Below are 18,375 nucleotides of genomic sequence, written 5' to 3'. Positions count from 1 at the left end.
GTGATATTGTCCCGCCACACCCTTTGTCTTCCACTGTCATACCACGTGTCAGAAATAATGAATTTCTCAGGAATTATTGATAAACTTAAATTATTAAATATATTGCAAATTAAAAGTCCAGTAAAATAGATAGTTTGGTTTGTATTGTGTATGTGTATTATCTGGTCAAAATGATGCGTGTAGGTCCATTTCAAACATAAATGCACTGCATTATAAAAGCAGTGGTGTCCTTGAAAATTATTCTGCACATACGATTCTTCAGTTTTTTTCCTCTTGAAAAAAGGATGTTTGCTTTGCTGCCATTGGATCTCATGAAAAATGGATGACCTCCCAATGCTTTCCGCTGCCCATCGCTCCCCATATTTGCACAGTACCAAGAGACTACATTCGGGTTAGCATTCTCCTCCTTCCATCCCTCCCTCCCCCCGTGGCTTGTTCTGGGGGTGAATAACTTAACACATATTTCAGCTTGACACACTTCTGCACTGGGTCTCCACTGGGTGCCTCGTTCCGAAGCCCACACATGCTGTATTATTTAAAAGTGTGGTTTGGAGTTCTGTGCATGAGGATGTGCATGTAATATCCTGTTTGTGTAGGACAGGAGTGCCTTTATGGAGTTATTGTGACCTTGCAGGTGTGACAGCAGCTCTGATACCAGATGATGTCTGCTCATCTTGTCTAGCCAGAGACAACATGAGCATGGCAGCAGAGTTATAGTCCCCTCCTCATTTTTTCCTACTTTTTGCTGTTCTGTGCTTAGATTTTTCTATTAGAAAACATGTTAAAAAGCTGCAAGCAGTACAATACTCGAGTGATAATATATCAAAAGAAAGGACTTAACTGCAAAGTCATTTATTACAGGAAGTAGTCATCTGGACAATTTGTCATATGCCAGATAATAAAAATCTGGCAAAGAAAAAAAGCCCAATGATGCTAAAGCAAACCAAGACAACACACACACAAAAGCAACCACACAGCAACTCAAACTAACCTGAGAGCTGATAACATCATGGGAATCAGAGTGCTGCGATGCAGCAAAATTACACATAAATCATGTGCAAGGGAGTGGATGCAAAATGCTGCAGTTGGTATGATGGATACAAATGGCCGTCTTATGTCTGGAATGCTCCAGTATAAATACTTGTCTTTGTGTTGCATTGGATATTTCACAGGAAACTGCTGCAAGATTAATATTTTTGGACACAAAATGACTCAATGCCAGCCTCGAAAGAAGCTGTTCACTTTGTCGTTTCACGTTTTCCCTCTAAAAATAAGGTTTTAAATATTCTAATCAGTGTCACAACGTTTTTTAGAGAATTAGACGGTGGTCTTTTTATCCAAACATTTTGCAACATCCTGCATCTGTAAAGTACATAAAGGCAAGGATCGTCTGAGCATGCAGATGCCTTGCCCACTGTGAGCGGCACTGGGGTTGAAAGACACTCACCAGATGGGCTCAGTGAAGCGTGTCAGATGGCTGTGACAGCTACCTGCCCGTCCTTAAGGAGCCCACCATGTATAAACAAACCATTACTCTCATTTGTGAGTGCACTGGCTTATCTAGCCGGAGGTAACACCTTTTAACATTAACCTCTCTACAAACTCAGGCTGTGAAGCCCGACTTTGTTAAAATCTACAGAGCCTTATTTATAAATAGTGCAGATTACAAGGTTTCTAAAAAAAAGCAAATAAGGCAAGCAATTTTGGGAAATAAATAAGGCACAAAACAAACATGAGTGAAATGTTTGACTATCCCTCTTATTGTGAACATCTTAAAGCTTTAATGAAGAGATTGAACATGCTGAAACAGAACATGAAATGCTGTATGGTTCAAATGAATTGTCCTTATGGGGTTAAATGTCACAATGAACAGTTAAATGCTTAAACTGTTGCAAATGGGAACACCAGTGAAGACATCCACGGCCTGGGTGGAGATAAGATGGAGAGCCCCGAAGGCCTAAGGCTGCTCATTAATTTGCAGCATAACATCGGATGCTGAGCCTCGGCTCATCGATGCCTCCACTGCGCAGCCGCAGTTGTTCCAGGACACAGAGCCGAAGAGGGAGACGCAAAAATGGCCCTCGATAATTTAATTTTCGGCCAGTGCATCCTTTATTTTTTAGCCTTCGTATTCGGCTTCATCGCCGTGGTGCCTCTGTCAGAAAACACGGAGGATTTCCGAGGGAAATGCCTGCTGTTCACGCGCGGAATGTGGCAAAACGAGAACATCACGGTGTCGAAGCAGCGGTTCATCGTGGAGGAGTGGGGCTCCGAGTCCTCCTGCAGCTTCATCACTTTTGTCGGGATATCGTCGCTCATCCTGTCCGCGGTCCAGGCGTGGAGGCTGCTCTTCTTCCTGTGCAAAGGACACGACGAGTGAGTGACCGTCTCCCTGAGCTCGCGACACACTGTTCAGACCGCGCAGGACACCTGCACTCTTAAAGTCAATGCTGCGTGCGTCTCCTCGACGCCCTTAAATGTGCGCTGCTCTGGAAGAGGCATGCTATATATATATATATATATATATATATATATATATATATATATATATATATATATACTATGAAGAGAAAACACTTAGAATGGAATAACAACGTCACTGTTGTCCTCTATTACAAAGATGGAGGGGATGCACTTGCCTTTGAAACACCGAAATCATAAATGTCACTCACATGCACAGTATTTACAACCTGTCACTATTTTTCATGTAAAAAATGTATTTAATTAAATCCTACTGTGCGATAAGTGTGTTAAAGATTTACAGTTCACATTTATTAAATATGCAGAGATTTCACAGTTGTTATCCTTTTCCGTTTCCGTGTTCCCGGTCTGCAGCTCCCTCTTCAACGCCTTCCTCAACCTGCTGATCAGCTCCTTGGTGGTGTTCACAGTCTTCCTGTCCAGCACCATCGTCAGCGTGGGCTTCAACATGTGGTGTGACTCTGTCACAGAGGGCGGGACAATGCCTAGCAGGTGAGAGAGCACCACTCAAACTTTTCTGACATTTTTAATCACAGTACAGTGGTGTTTCTTCATACCAGTTTATGTGTCACATGTTAGCTGCGAGGACCTGCAGGACACTGATCTAGAACTCGGCCTGGACAACTCTGCTTTCTACGACCAGTTTGCTATCGCTCAGGTAAGACTATGGTTCATATTGTTCAAGACAGACATAATCTTGAATCTCAATCATATGTACAATAATTGCCTTCCGTCCTTCAGTTTGGCCTGTGGGCTGCATGGCTCACCTGGCTTGGCATTGCAGTGATGGCCTTCCTGAAGGTCTATCACAACTACAGACAAGAGGACCTGCTGGACAGCCTGATCCACGAGAAGGATCTTCTACTTGGCCGCTCCTCACGACGCCACTCTGACCTCAAGGCAGGCCTGATCTAGAATCTAGAGGACACACACTCACTCAACCAGTCCTCTCTCTCCTACCATGAGAAACACCAACGTTTGCCTCTGTAGACAATCAAGTTAGCTTTTGCTCCCAATGATCATGGATCCAATCAAACAGAAGGTTTTAGATATGTTCTCCAAATGCAAGTCCTCAAACAAATCTCCCAGTGGTTGTTAATCCTTGCACAATCTAGTTTATTCATCCACTGTGTGCAAACCTCACACACACACACACACACACACACACACACACACACACACACTAAAGCCATTTAAGGGAAATGGACACCCAGTTTTTCTCAGCTCATGAATTTCTATTAAGCACAGCATTAATAGCGTGGACAGATTGGCTGACGGATCCTGTTATCTTTGTGAAACTTCTGCATGGACATAATGCATGACAAATTAATAGGGTGATGGCTTTTAGATGTAAAGGAATGTTATTTAGTTTTATACACCATTAAATGTGTTCCTAAAGAAGGCTTTCTTACTGATGTGCACTTATTTGCATGCTGCTGCAAAGTAAAAAAGAAAAAAAAAAGGCTGTTGCAGTGCATGTCATACTTTTATCAGCAGTTACAAAGAGTGTTTTATGAAAATGACAAATTATAGTTCAGAACATTCATGTATCGGGCAGATGCTCTAAAAATGCTTTTAGCAATCTGTGTGAGATAAAAATGTTTTAAAAAATCCTATTTTTTGCCACATAGTAACTCAGGCTTCTCTTCACACTTTATAGGCGACAACCAATATACGGTATTACTGTGAGTAGACGCACAAATGTCCCTGCACGCACCTCTCCTTGTTACATTCACATCACACACTCGCATATGGCCAGAGATTACAGGAAGATAGCAAATCAGCTCCTTGACCTTGATAGGCAATGACAGTTTTATTCAAAACAACTGAAATCATAACACGGTAGGAACTAAGAAAACCTTCCATAAAGGCACTTCTTACAAAGTGACCATAAACGTTTGGACAGCCGGGAAATGCAGCTTCTAAGATAAATGTGTATATGCAGGACATGAGTTCACTGGGTATTGTTTTATTGCTAATGACAATTTAGTTTGACAATACAGAGCAGAGAGTGTTTCTTTCTTCTACACAGGTGTATTAGCCTGATATTGCTTTGACATTCAAACGCAAAACCTCTAATCCAACAATTTCCCTGAAACCTGTTATATAAAGATGTTTTACTGGAAACCATGTCATGTGTGTTATTGCTAATAATGAGAGGTCTTTGGGATCTGTGCCCAATGATTCCTATAATCCATTTGTGTGATTTCTATCTTTTTTGTTGTTGCTTCATTTGATAAAGGGACTCGCAAAATAATATACAGAATCATCATCAATGGTCATATTTCTGTTTGGCCTCATATTAATGGCAATGAACTTGATACAAATGATACATATTATTTTTGTCCAAAGCTTGATGAGCCTTTGTCATCACGGTTAAAACCTGAATATTATAGTTTTTAAATAGAAATATAACAGGTAACAAAAAGTAATAAAAAAAAACGGAAATAGTTTGAAGTTGGATATTTTCGTAGATGCAGATATACAGTATAGAAGAATAAATAACATTTAGGATCAAGGATATTTTGTGAGATTCAAGCGGTTATAAAGAGGAACACTGTCAAAAGCATTAGTATTCATTCAGTACGAGTATATTCTCTTCGATATTAGATAAGGTGAGAAAATTCATAACATTGTGCTGTAGATTTTTTCCTCAGTGGAGCTAGGAATCAGCTGGAGACAGTCGATTGTACAGGGGACCAGACGGTCTGGAAAGAAAGAGGTGTTTTTCATCTGCTAGACATTCAACCTGGTGCTGTGAAGTGATGCAGCCCTGTGTTTTCTATCTCACAGATAATTATCCAACAGTTATCCAATCAAAGCTGTTTCCAAACTTCTCTACATTCATTTATGTGCAATTACAAGGCAGAACATTTTGATAGTCCTTATTATATATTGAACCATTTATACACATTCAGTTCTGTGTAATATCTGATGTACACAAATCATGTATTGAAACATTCCATGTTTCAATACATTCCAAAAACGAAAACATTCCATGTTTCAGTATTGAAACATTCCATGTTTCAATACATTCCATGAAAACAGTCACTCACATACATTAGACAGTGACATGGTTGTTGGGACTCACTGAGCGGTATATGTGAGCATCAACATTGCAGAAATGCAAAATCGCACATGAAATAAGGAGTGGCGTACCCACCACCTTAGCACATTTGTACATAAAGCCATGGAAGCTACATTTTTCTGGGAATAAACATGTTCCCTTTTTCACTGCGAGTGGTTGAACAGCACAGACAGAGCCTTGCCAAAAGGCCGAGGTGTTTGTAGGCTCTTGTAGGCTCCTTCAGAGACAGGAAAAAAACAGGGCTCTGAAAAAATTAAAGGAGGCCCCATGTCTCCACCTGTGGCGGGTCTCAGTCACTGCATGGTCAGCCATATCCAGCAGCCCCACACAAGCCGTTTCATATGCAGCAGGTAGACAGACAGACCGTCCTCCAGCTCCTCACACACTCGCTGTGGGCGCCGTTGGTCTGTGCAGTACATGGCCACACCCAGGAATGACATCAGCAGGAAGAGGCAGGTGAACAGGGCGAGGTGGGGGCGGGACGCTGTCGTCTCATAGGCTACAAACAGAACACCAAAACCAGTTGTTTTTTTTCTTTCACAATTTTGATTTGTAAATGAGCATTTGAATTGTCACATGCACAGATAGTTCTCTTTCCTGTTGACCTAACAAAGTAAAGGCATGTTTTTTTTAATGGAAAATTGAATGTGACTATACACAGTGTAGTCGAGGCCTTGTCACACAAACTGGTGCTCTGTGTTTCAATCATTGTTAAAAAGGGAGTGACAGTGAAATCCATAAAAAAAAAAAAAAAAAACTTTGACCTCACAATTAACCTAAATCACTTTTTAAATCAGTCAACCTCTGATGTACAGCAGCTACCAACCAGCCGCTGAGCCCTCGTAGACTCTACTATCTCTCTGGAACAGACTCCATGGAGCCTCATTTGCATACAGAATTAATTACAAAGAGTAAATGACTTGATGTTTGGAAGTCCCACAGCATTACATTATTTTTAAATAGTAAAGAATCTCCAAAGGACAATAGTTTACGATGCAATGTCAGGATGCTGTAATGCATTTTGTCCGCTCTCTTTATTGCTAAGGGCAGGGCATACACTGCGGTTACATATGCAATCTGGGATGGCACACATTGAGCGTTTCTTTTTCTTTTTCTATAAACAATACAAATTACATTCATCTTGTTGAATGAATGCATTCCCTCATTCAGGATCCTGTACGGCAAGTTCTCTCCGGATGCACAAACACATCTGTGCCTGAGCAGGCTGGACATGTGACACACTTTACTTGTCTGTTTTCTCACCATGTACTGTGGTCTCTGGCTCCCTGAATCGAACCCTCCGCTTGCCTTTCCGTCTGTGGTTTGGTTCTGTGTCTGACCCGGAGTTGGGACTGGGTCTCTTTAGAATGGAGGAGGGGACTTTGCCATTGGTTACCTGCATCAGATACAGCTGAGGATGAAATAACCACATCTCCTACAAACAAACTGCTTCTATCAGAGCAACATTGCTCAAGATAAGTGCAGGTGTTGTTGTCACTACCTTAGGATCCAGTGCCTCCTCCTGTTGGTGGTGGGTGTCCTTTCTGTGGCGGACCTCTGAGTGTTTCTCCCGGTGGGAATGAGGAATACAGCTGACGGTGTCTCGGATGGACTCTGCAGCAGCAAAGCGTTTGGACAGTGCAGATACACACTGACCCAGGGAGTCTAGTAAGAGAACCATATACATGAGTAGTGACCTAGTGCAGCTTCACACAGCCTGGAACGAGGCGAGGTTGAACATACAAAAGTAAACATGCAAATGGTTCTCAGAAACGACACCAGTGTTAACGGTCAGAGCCAGGGCGAGTACAGCTTACAAACAGGAAGTCAACAACATCTAGATCACATTTCCCTTGACAATATGTTTGCGCTCAAAGAAAAAAAAAAAGAAGTTCTGGTCAGACTCACCAAGTTTAACTTTCCTTGATCTCCACAAAAACTACTTCCAATAAAGGTTAAAAAAGGAGGTAAAATGAGGTCAGTCTGGTTGTTGTTTCATTTATATTGTGTGAAAGTTTATGAACTACTGTTAATGTTTTGTCTGTCAACACTGGAATCACTCATTGTCTGACTTAAACAACTAATAAGTCAATGTATTACTGTTTTGGGTCTCTATGGAGAACAATTGATTGACAGAGAGAGACACAGCCCAGCAGATGTACACAGTAGGTGTACACTTTCTTTGTACAACAAACAAGAGTAAAGGTTGTTCAATCTGTGAGAAAACATGTTTAATAATTATAAAACTGTAGAGAAAATGGGTTAGCCATTATTTTAACAAGCATTTCTTATTTAGATATTACCTTGTTACTTCAACAGGAATATGCTGCTTGTAGCAATCCTTTGGACTACATACTCTATATTAACAGATAGTAAAAGATGGTCAAATATGCCTCACTTTCCAGTTGTTTTGATTTTTAACCAAAGTCAATCAAATAAAAAACATGGGTCACCTATTTAGGGACAGTTTAACCTATTTCACAAGAGACTATATGCACAAGAGACTATATGCAAGGTATTAGTGGGGAAAAGTGCACAACATACTGCTACACGACATACTCTATTTGACGTACCAATTAAACTCATAAACAAACACAAATAGTTTGTCTAAGAGACAAGATAAATAATAAATGTGACCAGTTAAACATGCATCTGTTGAAGCATCTTACTGAGGGCCTGATTTCTGTGTACAACACAAAACAAAAGGTCGCAGAGACTGCGTGTTATGATCCGCAACAACAGATACAACCCCTCTCTGACCCTGCACTCTCACCAGTTCACCAGAAATGTTTAACACCATCTGAGGTGAACAACGAGGAGAGTTGTAAATCTGTGTCTTTATATGCTGCAAACTCGTGTCTTTCTGTAGCCGGCCCAGTTCAGCACCGTTGCCTCCGAAAGCTGACTCGACAACAAGGCTGGTTTGTGAACATTGCTTTTTACATCACAGCAGTCTTCCCAAAAACGCAGCGTTCAGAGTGTTGCTCCCTCTTAATGCAAGCCAAGCATACATACTGTACAACACAACTGTGCCCTCAAACTGTCACAGAGCTGCTTTTCTTTGTCTCTTTGCATAAAAGCACTCGTGTCCGACATAACTGCAAGTCTTTATTAACTTAACATGGTCACGGCTTGACATGCTTTAAACTTTAAAGGGTAAGTGGATGGCTTTAAAACACATCCTCACTGTGCTGTGTGTCTCCAAAGCAGAGAGGAGATAACTTGTTCTCAAGATCAACATCACTGTTCTGGTGAGACAGTCTCATGAGACAGTGAGGTCTCCACCTTCATGCGTCAGACTAAATGTTCCATCATATACAACAATGTTTGCTGATCAGTCAGGATGACATCAGTGTTTACTGTGCAACACTGCGTCAATCATCCCGGGTGGGGGTTCACCTGAATATTCAGTCTTGCCGATCTCAGCATAGACAGTAGCCATAAGCTCCAGGCTTCTGGCTGTGATGGGGTGGTCATTACCAAAGGCCCTCTGGTGGATCTTTGCAGCCTGAAAGATTAATTAACAGAGGGCGGAGATTTTAAATGGAAACAAGAGTGCCATAAACACTTTTATTTATTCATTTGTTCAAACATCTAGAAAGAAAGCAAAGAGAATGAAGTACATACCTTACCGCTGTATTCTAAAGCAAGATGTGGTCTGAAAGAAAAAGGAAAATGGCATCGTTAAACAAATACAATACTTTCTTTTTCCATCCAAACACAAGACAACAACAGCAGCGCCTGACCTTAATCTAATGTAGTGGCCCGTGCTGCATTGCCAGGTCAGCGTATCTGTTTTAGCAGCATGAGAAATCTAAACGCGTTCGCTGTGATTAGACATTGGGAGCATGCTCAGGTGCATTATGGAGGAAGTGGAAAGCTATTTCTGCCAGCACTGACGGCCCCTTTTCTATTCTCCAGGGTGAATGACAGAAGGCATGGCGCTTTCAGGTTGGTTTACTGACTTGTGCCTTTCCACTACTCTTCTGCTTAGTGCTAAGCTAGATGAACATGATGTGGGACATTGAGAATCTGCCAGCTGTTCTGCTCATATCGGCCCTGGAAAGTCAGCCAAAGACATTCATCACCCTCACATGTGCCTATAGATGTAGAGCAAGCTCTGTTTAGTGTGACATATGTCAGCTTTGCTGTTCCAAATCCACACTTCCTTTCAATTAGTAATGGACAGGTGTCAGTTTGCACTGCTTTAGAACTTACTTTTTAGGGGACATCTGATCGGCAGAGACAGAAAAGCCCTTCGCCGGGCCCAAAGGACTTTCGAAAGATTCAGGAAGTATTACAACTTCCTGTCGAAATGAAGGAAAGACTAGGACTGAGGCTTATGTTAAGGTAGTAAGAACTTTGAGGCATCAAGACTATCCCCCCCTTCGAGAAACCAAAGCTAATTTGTGGGTTTTATTTTGTTTGTTCCACATTTTGTACTTTTTATAGTCCTAACAGGGAAGGTCTGCAAGAAAAGATCAAAGAGTGGAATAAAATTGCATCCTGTTCTTATTTAGCCAGAAACCAAAGCACAATCAGTACAATCTCATTGAAGTGTAACTGCTGTAGGCGCCTTGCATTAATAAAGCACTGTGACCAGCCCTCAGTTGAGCAAACCTTCCATTATCTGTCACCCTCTCTGGCAATCAGGTTAAATGGCCTTATCCCAACAATGACAACAGAGGCACAGAAAATAGGTGCATGCTACAGCCTTACAAAGTACCACTGCAACAGGAGACACCAGATCCAGTTAAGGTGTTCCTTCTCTAACACTCACGATAAGTGTAGTGTCTCTTTTCTCCATATCTACAGAGAAATTAAAGACTTGAAGCAGAAGTTTAACTTTGAAAACATTTATAAACATGACAAATAAAATGATACTTAAAGTGTTTTTTTCAAACTGTCACTATTTTTACCCTAGTAAGCCAAATATTCAGTTCTGTGATCTTGTAGTAAATGATTTATCTCAAGATTATTTCAGTCCAAGATGAAGCTTCTGTCGTATTAAAACTGATAACAGAAACAAATGCAAATATATTGTTTGCTTTGTTACAACTGAATCAGCACATATTTTCACTTCAGCTCTGTGAAATGATATATATACACGTTATATATAAATTCACTACTGATGAGCCCACTGAGCCCCTACACTCCCACAACACAAAACGTCTCATTAATTCCACCACAACAGAAGCGACTGCAGGACACAGTTTTACCTACTGTTTGCTCATGATGCAGAGCTGGGCCAGCCGTTCGAGTTGCTGTGCCTGGGAGGCTTGCTCCGAAAGCTCCTCTGGGGTTGTCCATCCTCCAGAGCCCAGCGTCGCCTCCTCCTGAGGCCCTGTTACACAAACACAGGGCATGGAATCACAGACAGTTCTCTCTCTCTCACTCACTCACTCACTCACTCACTCACTCACTCACTCACTCACTCACTCACTCACTCACTCACTCACTCACTCACTCACTCACTCACTCACTCACTCACTCACTCACTCACTCACTGTCCTCACTGTCCTCACTGTCCTCACTGTCCTCACTGTCCTCACTGTCCTCACTGTCCTCTGATCGCTTTACGTCTCTACCACAGCACAGAGGTTGAACAATAAAGCCCAACAAGCCTAGGTATCTGTCTATCAGCCTGTCTGGCACTACTGCCTGAACCTGAACAGCACAGTGGAGTCAACTGAGGAGCAGAGATAAGGGCAGGAGAGAGGATAAGGGAGTCAAACAACACACTCACCACGCCCACACTGTAACACTGAGACCCACGCAGGCACATGGTGACACACCACAAACATACAGTGTGTACTCTACACACCAAATACACATACAATAATGGAGGTGGTCGTTAGTTTGACTTGTAATCCAACTAAATCATTGCAAGTTACTAAGTCTTTTGTATGCGTTACAATAAACCACACAATTAAAATGATGTGAGCTGTCGGTGGGGAAATACTGAGAAGGGTACACTTGAGAATGAGAGCGTCTAAGCTGCAGCTATAGTGCCAGCTCTGCCGCTGGAGAAGTCTAGCATTCAATCCAAGTGAGTGCTGAATCAGGGGCTTCAGTATTCTATGGCGACACACAGCTCCTAATGAGAAAGAGCAAAGTGTGGCCATTTGTCTTCTACCATGTCTGTACACTGTGCCCACGCTACACTGCACTGCTGCATCAGCAGACACAGAGGAAGAGGAAGAGGAAGAGGCAGACGTCTGGAGCAGCAGCAGGTGATGAATGAGCAACCTCGCTGTGAATGCCCAATTAAAGCTCCACCAAGCATATAGTAAACAAAGATGAACTTGGGTAAAATGGGATTTCATTTCATATTGGCATAATCAGTGAACAGATTAGGTTTTTCAGGTGTGACAGAAACACATTGTGTAATAGTAATTAGTTTGTAGATGCAGGTTACAGATACATAACTTTGGAGAGCTGCCCACTACAAACTCAGACTGTCAGCTTCAGTGCATCTGGTGCTTTGCTAACAGCCTCAAGATTAGATACAAAATGTAATTGATTCTATACTACTTTGCATCACGCACCATTCCCAGTGATGCGAGCCAAGAAACAAAAAACATTTAACAGGTCTATTGTTTTGTAATGATTTCCTTAAAGTTAGGAATTTGTGATTGTTAAAAGGGAAATAGAGAAAATGTAGAATATGATAATGTGTAACCATGGCGACTTAGTACATCTATTACATTACATTTATAGTTCAGTATATAAGACAACTATGAATTAAAAAAATAAATACATTGTGAATTTTTATGACAGAGTTCAACTAGAGCCCCTTTTTTTAGGAAATTCCTCTGAAGATACAATTTGAGCTCAACACCTGTAAAACTAACTTTCAGCCAATCTGATTGTCACTGACTAAAATACTCCATATGTAGCTTAGTAATGAATTAGAATGAAATAAAATGAACACCATCTCTACATGACCTATAATTAGCCAAATACAGTATTACCAAAAGACATTCAAAGTCAAAGTATATGGCGTATCCAAGGCTGCATAATATATGCACAGTTCATGCATACTGTTAATGCACTTACAGTATATTCCCAGAAGTATTCATCCGTATCTTAATGTCAAAAGTACTTGCCTGTGCTCCCATGAAGAGTTGTGAGCTCGATCAATGCCACCTCATAGAACATTTTCTCAGCCTGGATGAACTGGAGGGCCTTCTCATCTGTTTATAGGTGAAGGAGCAGTCTTAGTTGTCAACAGGATTAGTCATTACATTACATTTCATTTAGCTGACGCTTTTATCCAAAGCGACTTACAATAAGTGCATTCAACCATGAGTACAAACTCAGAACAACAAGAATTGAGAAAGTACAATTTCTTCAATAAAGTTAAACTACAAAGTGCTATCAGTAAGAGATATTTAAGTGCTACTAAAGTGCTACTACGGCGCTACCTATAGTAAAAAAAGATGTGTTTTTTGCGATGGAATGAGGAACCAGCACAGCAAACAGTCGTGACTTTGTAGAGTGTTTAGCTCGTAGTGACGGAGCTACGAGCTGATTGGCAGAAGCCGAGCGAAGTTATTGAAGTCAAAAACAGCCTTGCTTTTTGTTTTTGTCCCCCCTCTCTTGAATAACCCCACCAGGCAAACAGAATGTGTAGTAATCCAAAGGGGATTGTTGATCTTGAGGTCGGGGTTTTGCAAATACAGATTTCAACTACTGATGTCGGTGTTATTGCTTATGAGCTGTTAGCTACAGTTTTTGGTGTTTGTTCAGCATTTGTACTGTAGTTCATCTGATTACACCACATTTCTATCAAATCATTTTAATTTCCCTATTTTCGTGCCTTTTGTGTCATGTACAGAATCCTTTTGATTGAGCTGAATGCCACTTTTGTTTCCATGAAACAACTCTCTATAAAAAGCATCCTAAAAATAGAGCCTCTTCATTTTGTCGGAAGCATTGGTACTGAGAGTCCGTTCCACTGTAAAATGACACCACTGATGCTTGTCAGGTGAATAGACCAATGGGAAGAAGAATGCTTTAAATAAACACAGCCCCGGCTGCCTAAACGTCCTACTTAACACCAGATCTCCAATGTGAATAACAATATAAATTACATTTTAGGCTTTACACTTTATTTGCCAATTATTCTTTAAGATATCTCACATACAACTAAATATCTCCAACTTTTCTAATGAGGTTGGAAAGATGGACAACACGTTTTCAGTTAAGCATGGAACTGAAAACCACACCAGCTGGTTTCCATCATGTTGTCACTTTGACAATAATGTCAGTACTGCAGGCGAGCCACAGATCCAGCAGAAAAGATTAGACACTGTGCAGTTAAAATCCCATGTACATTTGCTCCTCAACAAAAGTAAAGGACAGTTAGTAAACGGAAAGATAAAAGATACTACTTCTGAGGAGCAACCAGAAAAATAATGAATGGTGAGGGCTGGATGTTGAAAAGCTATTAGTGGATGTACTATCTGAATAATTTGCTGTAGAATACAATAAAAGATGACATAGCAGGTCCTGTTAGGAAAACCCAGCACTTTTAATAATAAAGTGTTTTGGACATATTATAAAATATGCATTATACCTCTGGGAGTCACCTGGCAGCAGGCAATAAGGTGAGTGTGTGGTGGACCATCTGGGAGGGAGGATTAGGGCAATGCAATAGCATCATTAAAGGTCAGTCTACTACTTCTGCCTGCTATTTTTAGCCTGGCTGAACCACAACAAGAATCTCACACAATCCTCTCCAGGGAATGTGACACACACACACACACACACACACACACACACACACACACACACACACACACACACACACACACACACACACACACACACACACACACACACACACACACACACACACACACACACACACACACACACACACACACACACACACACACACACACACACACACACACACACACACACACACACACACGTAATTGGACTGCTCTCCAAACTCGACAATAACTTACAGTGTACCCACAGCAGAGTTGTGCTGCACGTCTGTGTGGTGGAGCACAACTCTGCTGTGGGTACACTCAAATAAAGTACACTATGAACTCTAGCTAGTAGAATTATAAATCATGTCATCAAATATGACTACATGTTTCACTACTGTGACTATGTAATACTACTCTTTATGTAGTGCATATCCACTTTAAAAATGTAAATATAGGATATGCCCAGATTTATATCTCGTATCCCTGTTTATTTAAGTTTAAAGTCAAATTGTCTGGGTAGGCACGCTTTCCACGAAATGCGTATCAGTAAACACTCAGCAGCCAAAAGAGCTTTTGGTTTTGGACAAAGGTCACTTGTCGATACTGCCAGCTCTGATAACGATACATCACGCCTCGACTATGTATATTCAGCTTTGTTTCCAAGTTGTGGTTTGACCCCACTGAAAAAATGTGAGGAGAAACAGCAAATTCCGTTGTCATAAGCATTTGTGTGAAACCCCAAAATTCCCATATCCTCCTCCAGTTTGAGCACATTGACCCTTCACCTTCCTCCCTGGAGGACCATTGCAAACATCACAACATCCCTACTTTCAGCTGCCATAATGCTCATGTGAACGAATTGAAGCAACTCTTTTTTTCTTCTCATCTTATGGAAAATGTCCTCATACTTTCTATTATATTATTAATTAAGGCACCATCAGATGCAATTCTTACTGCATTTTGTTATTACAAATATAATGTTTGCGATTCAATTATGAATACTTAAAACACTTTAACATTTTGAATTGAATCTCTTTTGCTGACCTACTAAACAATGTGATATGTAATTACATGTTCTCACAGTGAAAGTAAAATAATGTTCCAAGGTAAGTAACTATACATAAAAGGACACAGTTTGACATGACACCATTAATATTGATGATGTTATGTAATTAAGTTCTGTATGTCAAAAGATTTAACCCTGTCATGGTAAATGCCCCCCTTGACTAGATACCTTTACATGGCGAGAAGTGGCCTGCTGATGGCTAATGATGAAGTGAAGCTCAGCAAATCTACCTATTTTGGAAAATGGACAGTAAGGGGTACAGCCTTGCTGAGCTAGATAACCTGAGCTGGCAAGTTAAGTGTTGGTGTGTCTCAGTAACGGTGAGAAGAGCCACAGAGGTAATATATCCTCTCCATTATCTCTGTGTCCTACACTCCTATAGTTTATAGAAGCGGTGAAGTGGCGATGGACAGGCTTGTCAGTGCAGATACAGGTTAATTAGTGCTCTTCCACTCTGTTGTGCAGAGATAAGAGCGTGCAAATCCTCTTAAGAGACAGACACTTAAGAGACTGCATACAACATGTATGGCATTCTCGGACAAATGTGTTACGAACTCGCCCACAGACATCCACTCACTCTGCCCACGCACTCAGTTTACACTGGTTTCTATAAAGGGTCTACGTCCTTCATTGTGCTGGAATTTACCGTGCCTTCAACCACAGATTATCATATTCACCTCACGGAAAGAGAATGCTAGTGCTATAGTTAGCCTGCGAGCTAACAATTACAATTCTGAAGGGACGGTAGAAGTTAAAGTGTTGGATTTGAGGTGGGTTGGGAAGCTTTCCCTGAATTAGTAAAGGATACAATTCTTTTCAGTGATGAAGAGTTCTGCAATCTGTAAATCACAGACAAGGGACATGGTTAATAACGAAATAGTCAATTACCAACATCATTCCCGGTTGTGTGTGTGTCATACTAAGTAATTCTCCTCTCCTCACAGCACCATCCGTCAGGTTAACTTCGTCCCACACGTTCCAAAGTTCTGCTGAAGAGGCTTTTGACATCAGGGACATTCCTTCAGTTACTAACCAGAATTAAAATAGTTTCCTTGCTTTTGAAGGAGAGCCTTGAAAAGGACCCCAGTATGTAATCTGCTAAGACTTTGGCCTGGCTACACAGCATGTGACCTCAGAAATAACAAAACATAGCCCACACACAATGGGTCAGGCATGAACTGGATACTACAGTATTTTTAACAATGTGACAACAGTGATGCTTTCGATACCTCATTTAGCAGCAGGCACACTATCAGTCCTACTCAAAATGAAATTGCCTTACAGTGTCAACACGGGGACACATGATGGACTGTGCTATACAATTTGACATTGGTGTTGGTGATACCAAGGTTGAATGTGGCTTGTGGTAATGTATGATGTTCTGAAGGATAAGTGATGCAAATGTGTCAACACAGCTGTGCAAATACATGATACAACAGATTATTGTGGATGCATGTAATAAACATGCACATTGGTATGTGGATGAACGACAATTAAATGTTATATGGTGTATGTATGTGTGTGTGTGCCAAGTCTTCAGGCATATGGCTCACCTGGTGTAGGCAGTTGGGCAAATAGGTGAAGCTCTGTACATGGGTCAGTCCCAACAGGCAGCTGAGGAAGCAGTGGAGAGCGGCCTGATACTCCCCCTGCTGCTGGAGCTGCTGCCCCAGCTCAAACAGGCCCTCCCTCCCCCTGTTCAGCATCCCCAGTCCTAGACAGACCCAGCGCTGCCTCCCATCTGAGCTCCACCGGCCGACGTTCCTTTTTTCGCCCCTCCACTGAAGCACCACAGGTAGAAAGAAACAGCCACACACACAGTGAAAGATTTAAAAAAATGCAGCTGTTCACATAAACACAGACAGAGCGGAGCCAGACGGCGGAGTGAACACCACAGCTTCCACTCAGTCTCGTCTGAGCACTGTAAGTCAAGGACAGGTGGTAAAGAGCAGGCTGAGGGAGCTCCGGCGACTCACATAGAAAAGATCCATTCCCCTCCCTCCTCCCAGGTTGCACCGGGAAAGTAGGACAGAGGAAGTCGGGGAGTATTTGCTGTTTGAGTGGCAGAGCTGTTGACCAATCCCTGCTCTGCTCATGTACAGTAGCTCTGCCAGCGTGTGTTTAACACACTGGATCTCTCTCCAGTCCTTGAAATCGGAAACTGCAACGCTGTAGGTGTTGATGATGAAAACCAAATACTGTGCATTCAGAGCAGTGCATTATGTATATAAACAGTACAGTGTGGTAGAGAGCCATTTTAAGTCTTACTACCCCACTTATGTTTTATAAATGAGAAGTGCATAAGAAGTTTGCAACAACAAGCAAACTAGAATACATGCTGTGTGAGGAGGGTGTTTCACATTCCCTTTAGACAAAGCAAGCTTTTCTACATTCCCTAAAGCACACCAGAGAGCTGATGTAAACACCGGGTCATTAGGAACAGCCACTGTACTGTATGAGAGAGAATGCACTCACTATCCAAACAAGGACGACACATATTTATTCACAAGGAGTGCCTCCTCTGGATGTGTGGTCACTTCCCTTCACACTCTGCTAATCAACATTAATGTGTGGCCAATCTTTGCCTGGAGAGAGAGCGAGAGAGAGAGAGAGAGAGGGGGGAAGGAGAAGAAGAGATACGACCACAGCACATGATCAACGGATGATCCAGAGGATCATGAATGCGTCTCGACTTTGAGAGCAGCACTCCTCCCCACCATCGCTCCATTTGGACTCAAGCGTATAGCTGGAGGAAATGCATGGGGGAAACACAAAGCAAATGGGCAGAGTCAGTCTCCATTAGTGTCCGATGCACCTAGCTAAGCTAGATGGGATTTTAATGGTTGTGAATAGCAATGGGGGGGGACGGGGGACGGGGGGGACCAGAGAGCATTAAACCTGCACTGGCAGGTCAGACACAGGGAACTGTGAACAGGGCTCATTTTGGACTAACAGCCTCTTGAGCAGCGGCGGGACTTGATTATGCTGATTCAGGGTTGCTTCATCCCTTCCGA

At 41.8% G+C, this 18,375-nt stretch overlaps 2 protein-coding genes across 3 annotated transcripts; one reads left to right on the top strand and one right to left on the bottom strand.

Annotated features, from left to right (window-relative positions):
• Positions 1-2,074: 2,074 nt before the first annotated feature.
• On the top strand, positions 2,075-3,396 carry LOC117751555 (transmembrane protein 179-like). Its single transcript, XM_034563475.1, has 4 exons — positions 2,075-2,376; positions 2,836-2,973; positions 3,061-3,139; positions 3,223-3,396. Exons 1-4 carry the CDS (start codon positions 2,075-2,077, stop codon positions 3,394-3,396), a joined length of 693 nt encoding a protein of 230 aa, XP_034419366.1.
• A 738-nt stretch (positions 3,397-4,134) lies between these two features.
• Positions 4,135-17,368, bottom strand: c22h14orf180 (chromosome 22 C14orf180 homolog). 2 transcript variants are annotated; one of them, XM_034563473.1, is made up of 9 exons: positions 16,915-17,368; positions 16,170-16,200; positions 12,679-12,765; positions 10,793-10,913; positions 9,197-9,227; positions 8,969-9,077; positions 7,071-7,234; positions 6,833-6,980; positions 4,135-6,068 (listed from the first exon to the last, which is right to left on the bottom strand). In XM_034563473.1, the coding sequence occupies exons 1-9, from the start codon at positions 17,065-17,067 to the stop codon at positions 5,863-5,865; spliced, it is 1,050 nt and encodes a 349-aa protein (XP_034419364.1). In that variant the 5' UTR covers positions 17,068-17,368; the 3' UTR covers positions 4,135-5,862. The 2 variants fall into 2 exon arrangements, with proteins under 2 accessions (XP_034419364.1, XP_034419365.1); XM_034563474.1 differs by having other exon boundaries at positions 6,833-6,965.
• Between the last annotated feature and the right edge of the window lie 1,007 nt (positions 17,369-18,375).

This window comes from Cyclopterus lumpus, chromosome 22, assembly GCF_009769545.1.
Source record: "Cyclopterus lumpus isolate fCycLum1 chromosome 22, fCycLum1.pri, whole genome shotgun sequence".
NCBI lineage: Eukaryota > Metazoa > Chordata > Actinopteri > Perciformes > Cyclopteridae > Cyclopterus > Cyclopterus lumpus.
Note: the sequence above shows the minus strand (reverse complement) of the source record. Positions and strands in the feature narration are given on the sequence as shown.

Coding starts and splice junctions, on each gene's coding strand:
- LOC117751555 (XM_034563475.1), top strand. CDS start 2,075: ATGGCCCTCGATAATTTAATTTTCGGCCAGTGCATCCTTTATTTTTTA. Junction 2,974..3,060: donor GGCGGGACAATGCCTAGCAG/GTGAGAGAGCAC, acceptor GTCACATGTTAG/CTGCGAGGACCTGCAGGACA. Junction 3,140..3,222: donor ACCAGTTTGCTATCGCTCAG/GTAAGACTATGG, acceptor TCCGTCCTTCAG/TTTGGCCTGTGGGCTGCATG.
- c22h14orf180 (XM_034563473.1), bottom strand. CDS start 17,067: ATGCTGAACAGGGGGAGGGAGGGCCTGTTTGAGCTGGGGCAGCAGCTC. Junction 12,766..16,169: donor CTTCATCACTGAAAAGAATT/GTATCCTTTACT, acceptor ACCTATAAACAG/ATGAGAAGGCCCTCCAGTTC. Junction 7,235..8,968: donor CGGCAAGACTGAATATTCAG/GTGAACCCCCAC, acceptor TTCTCTTACTAG/ACTCCCTGGGTCAGTGTGTA.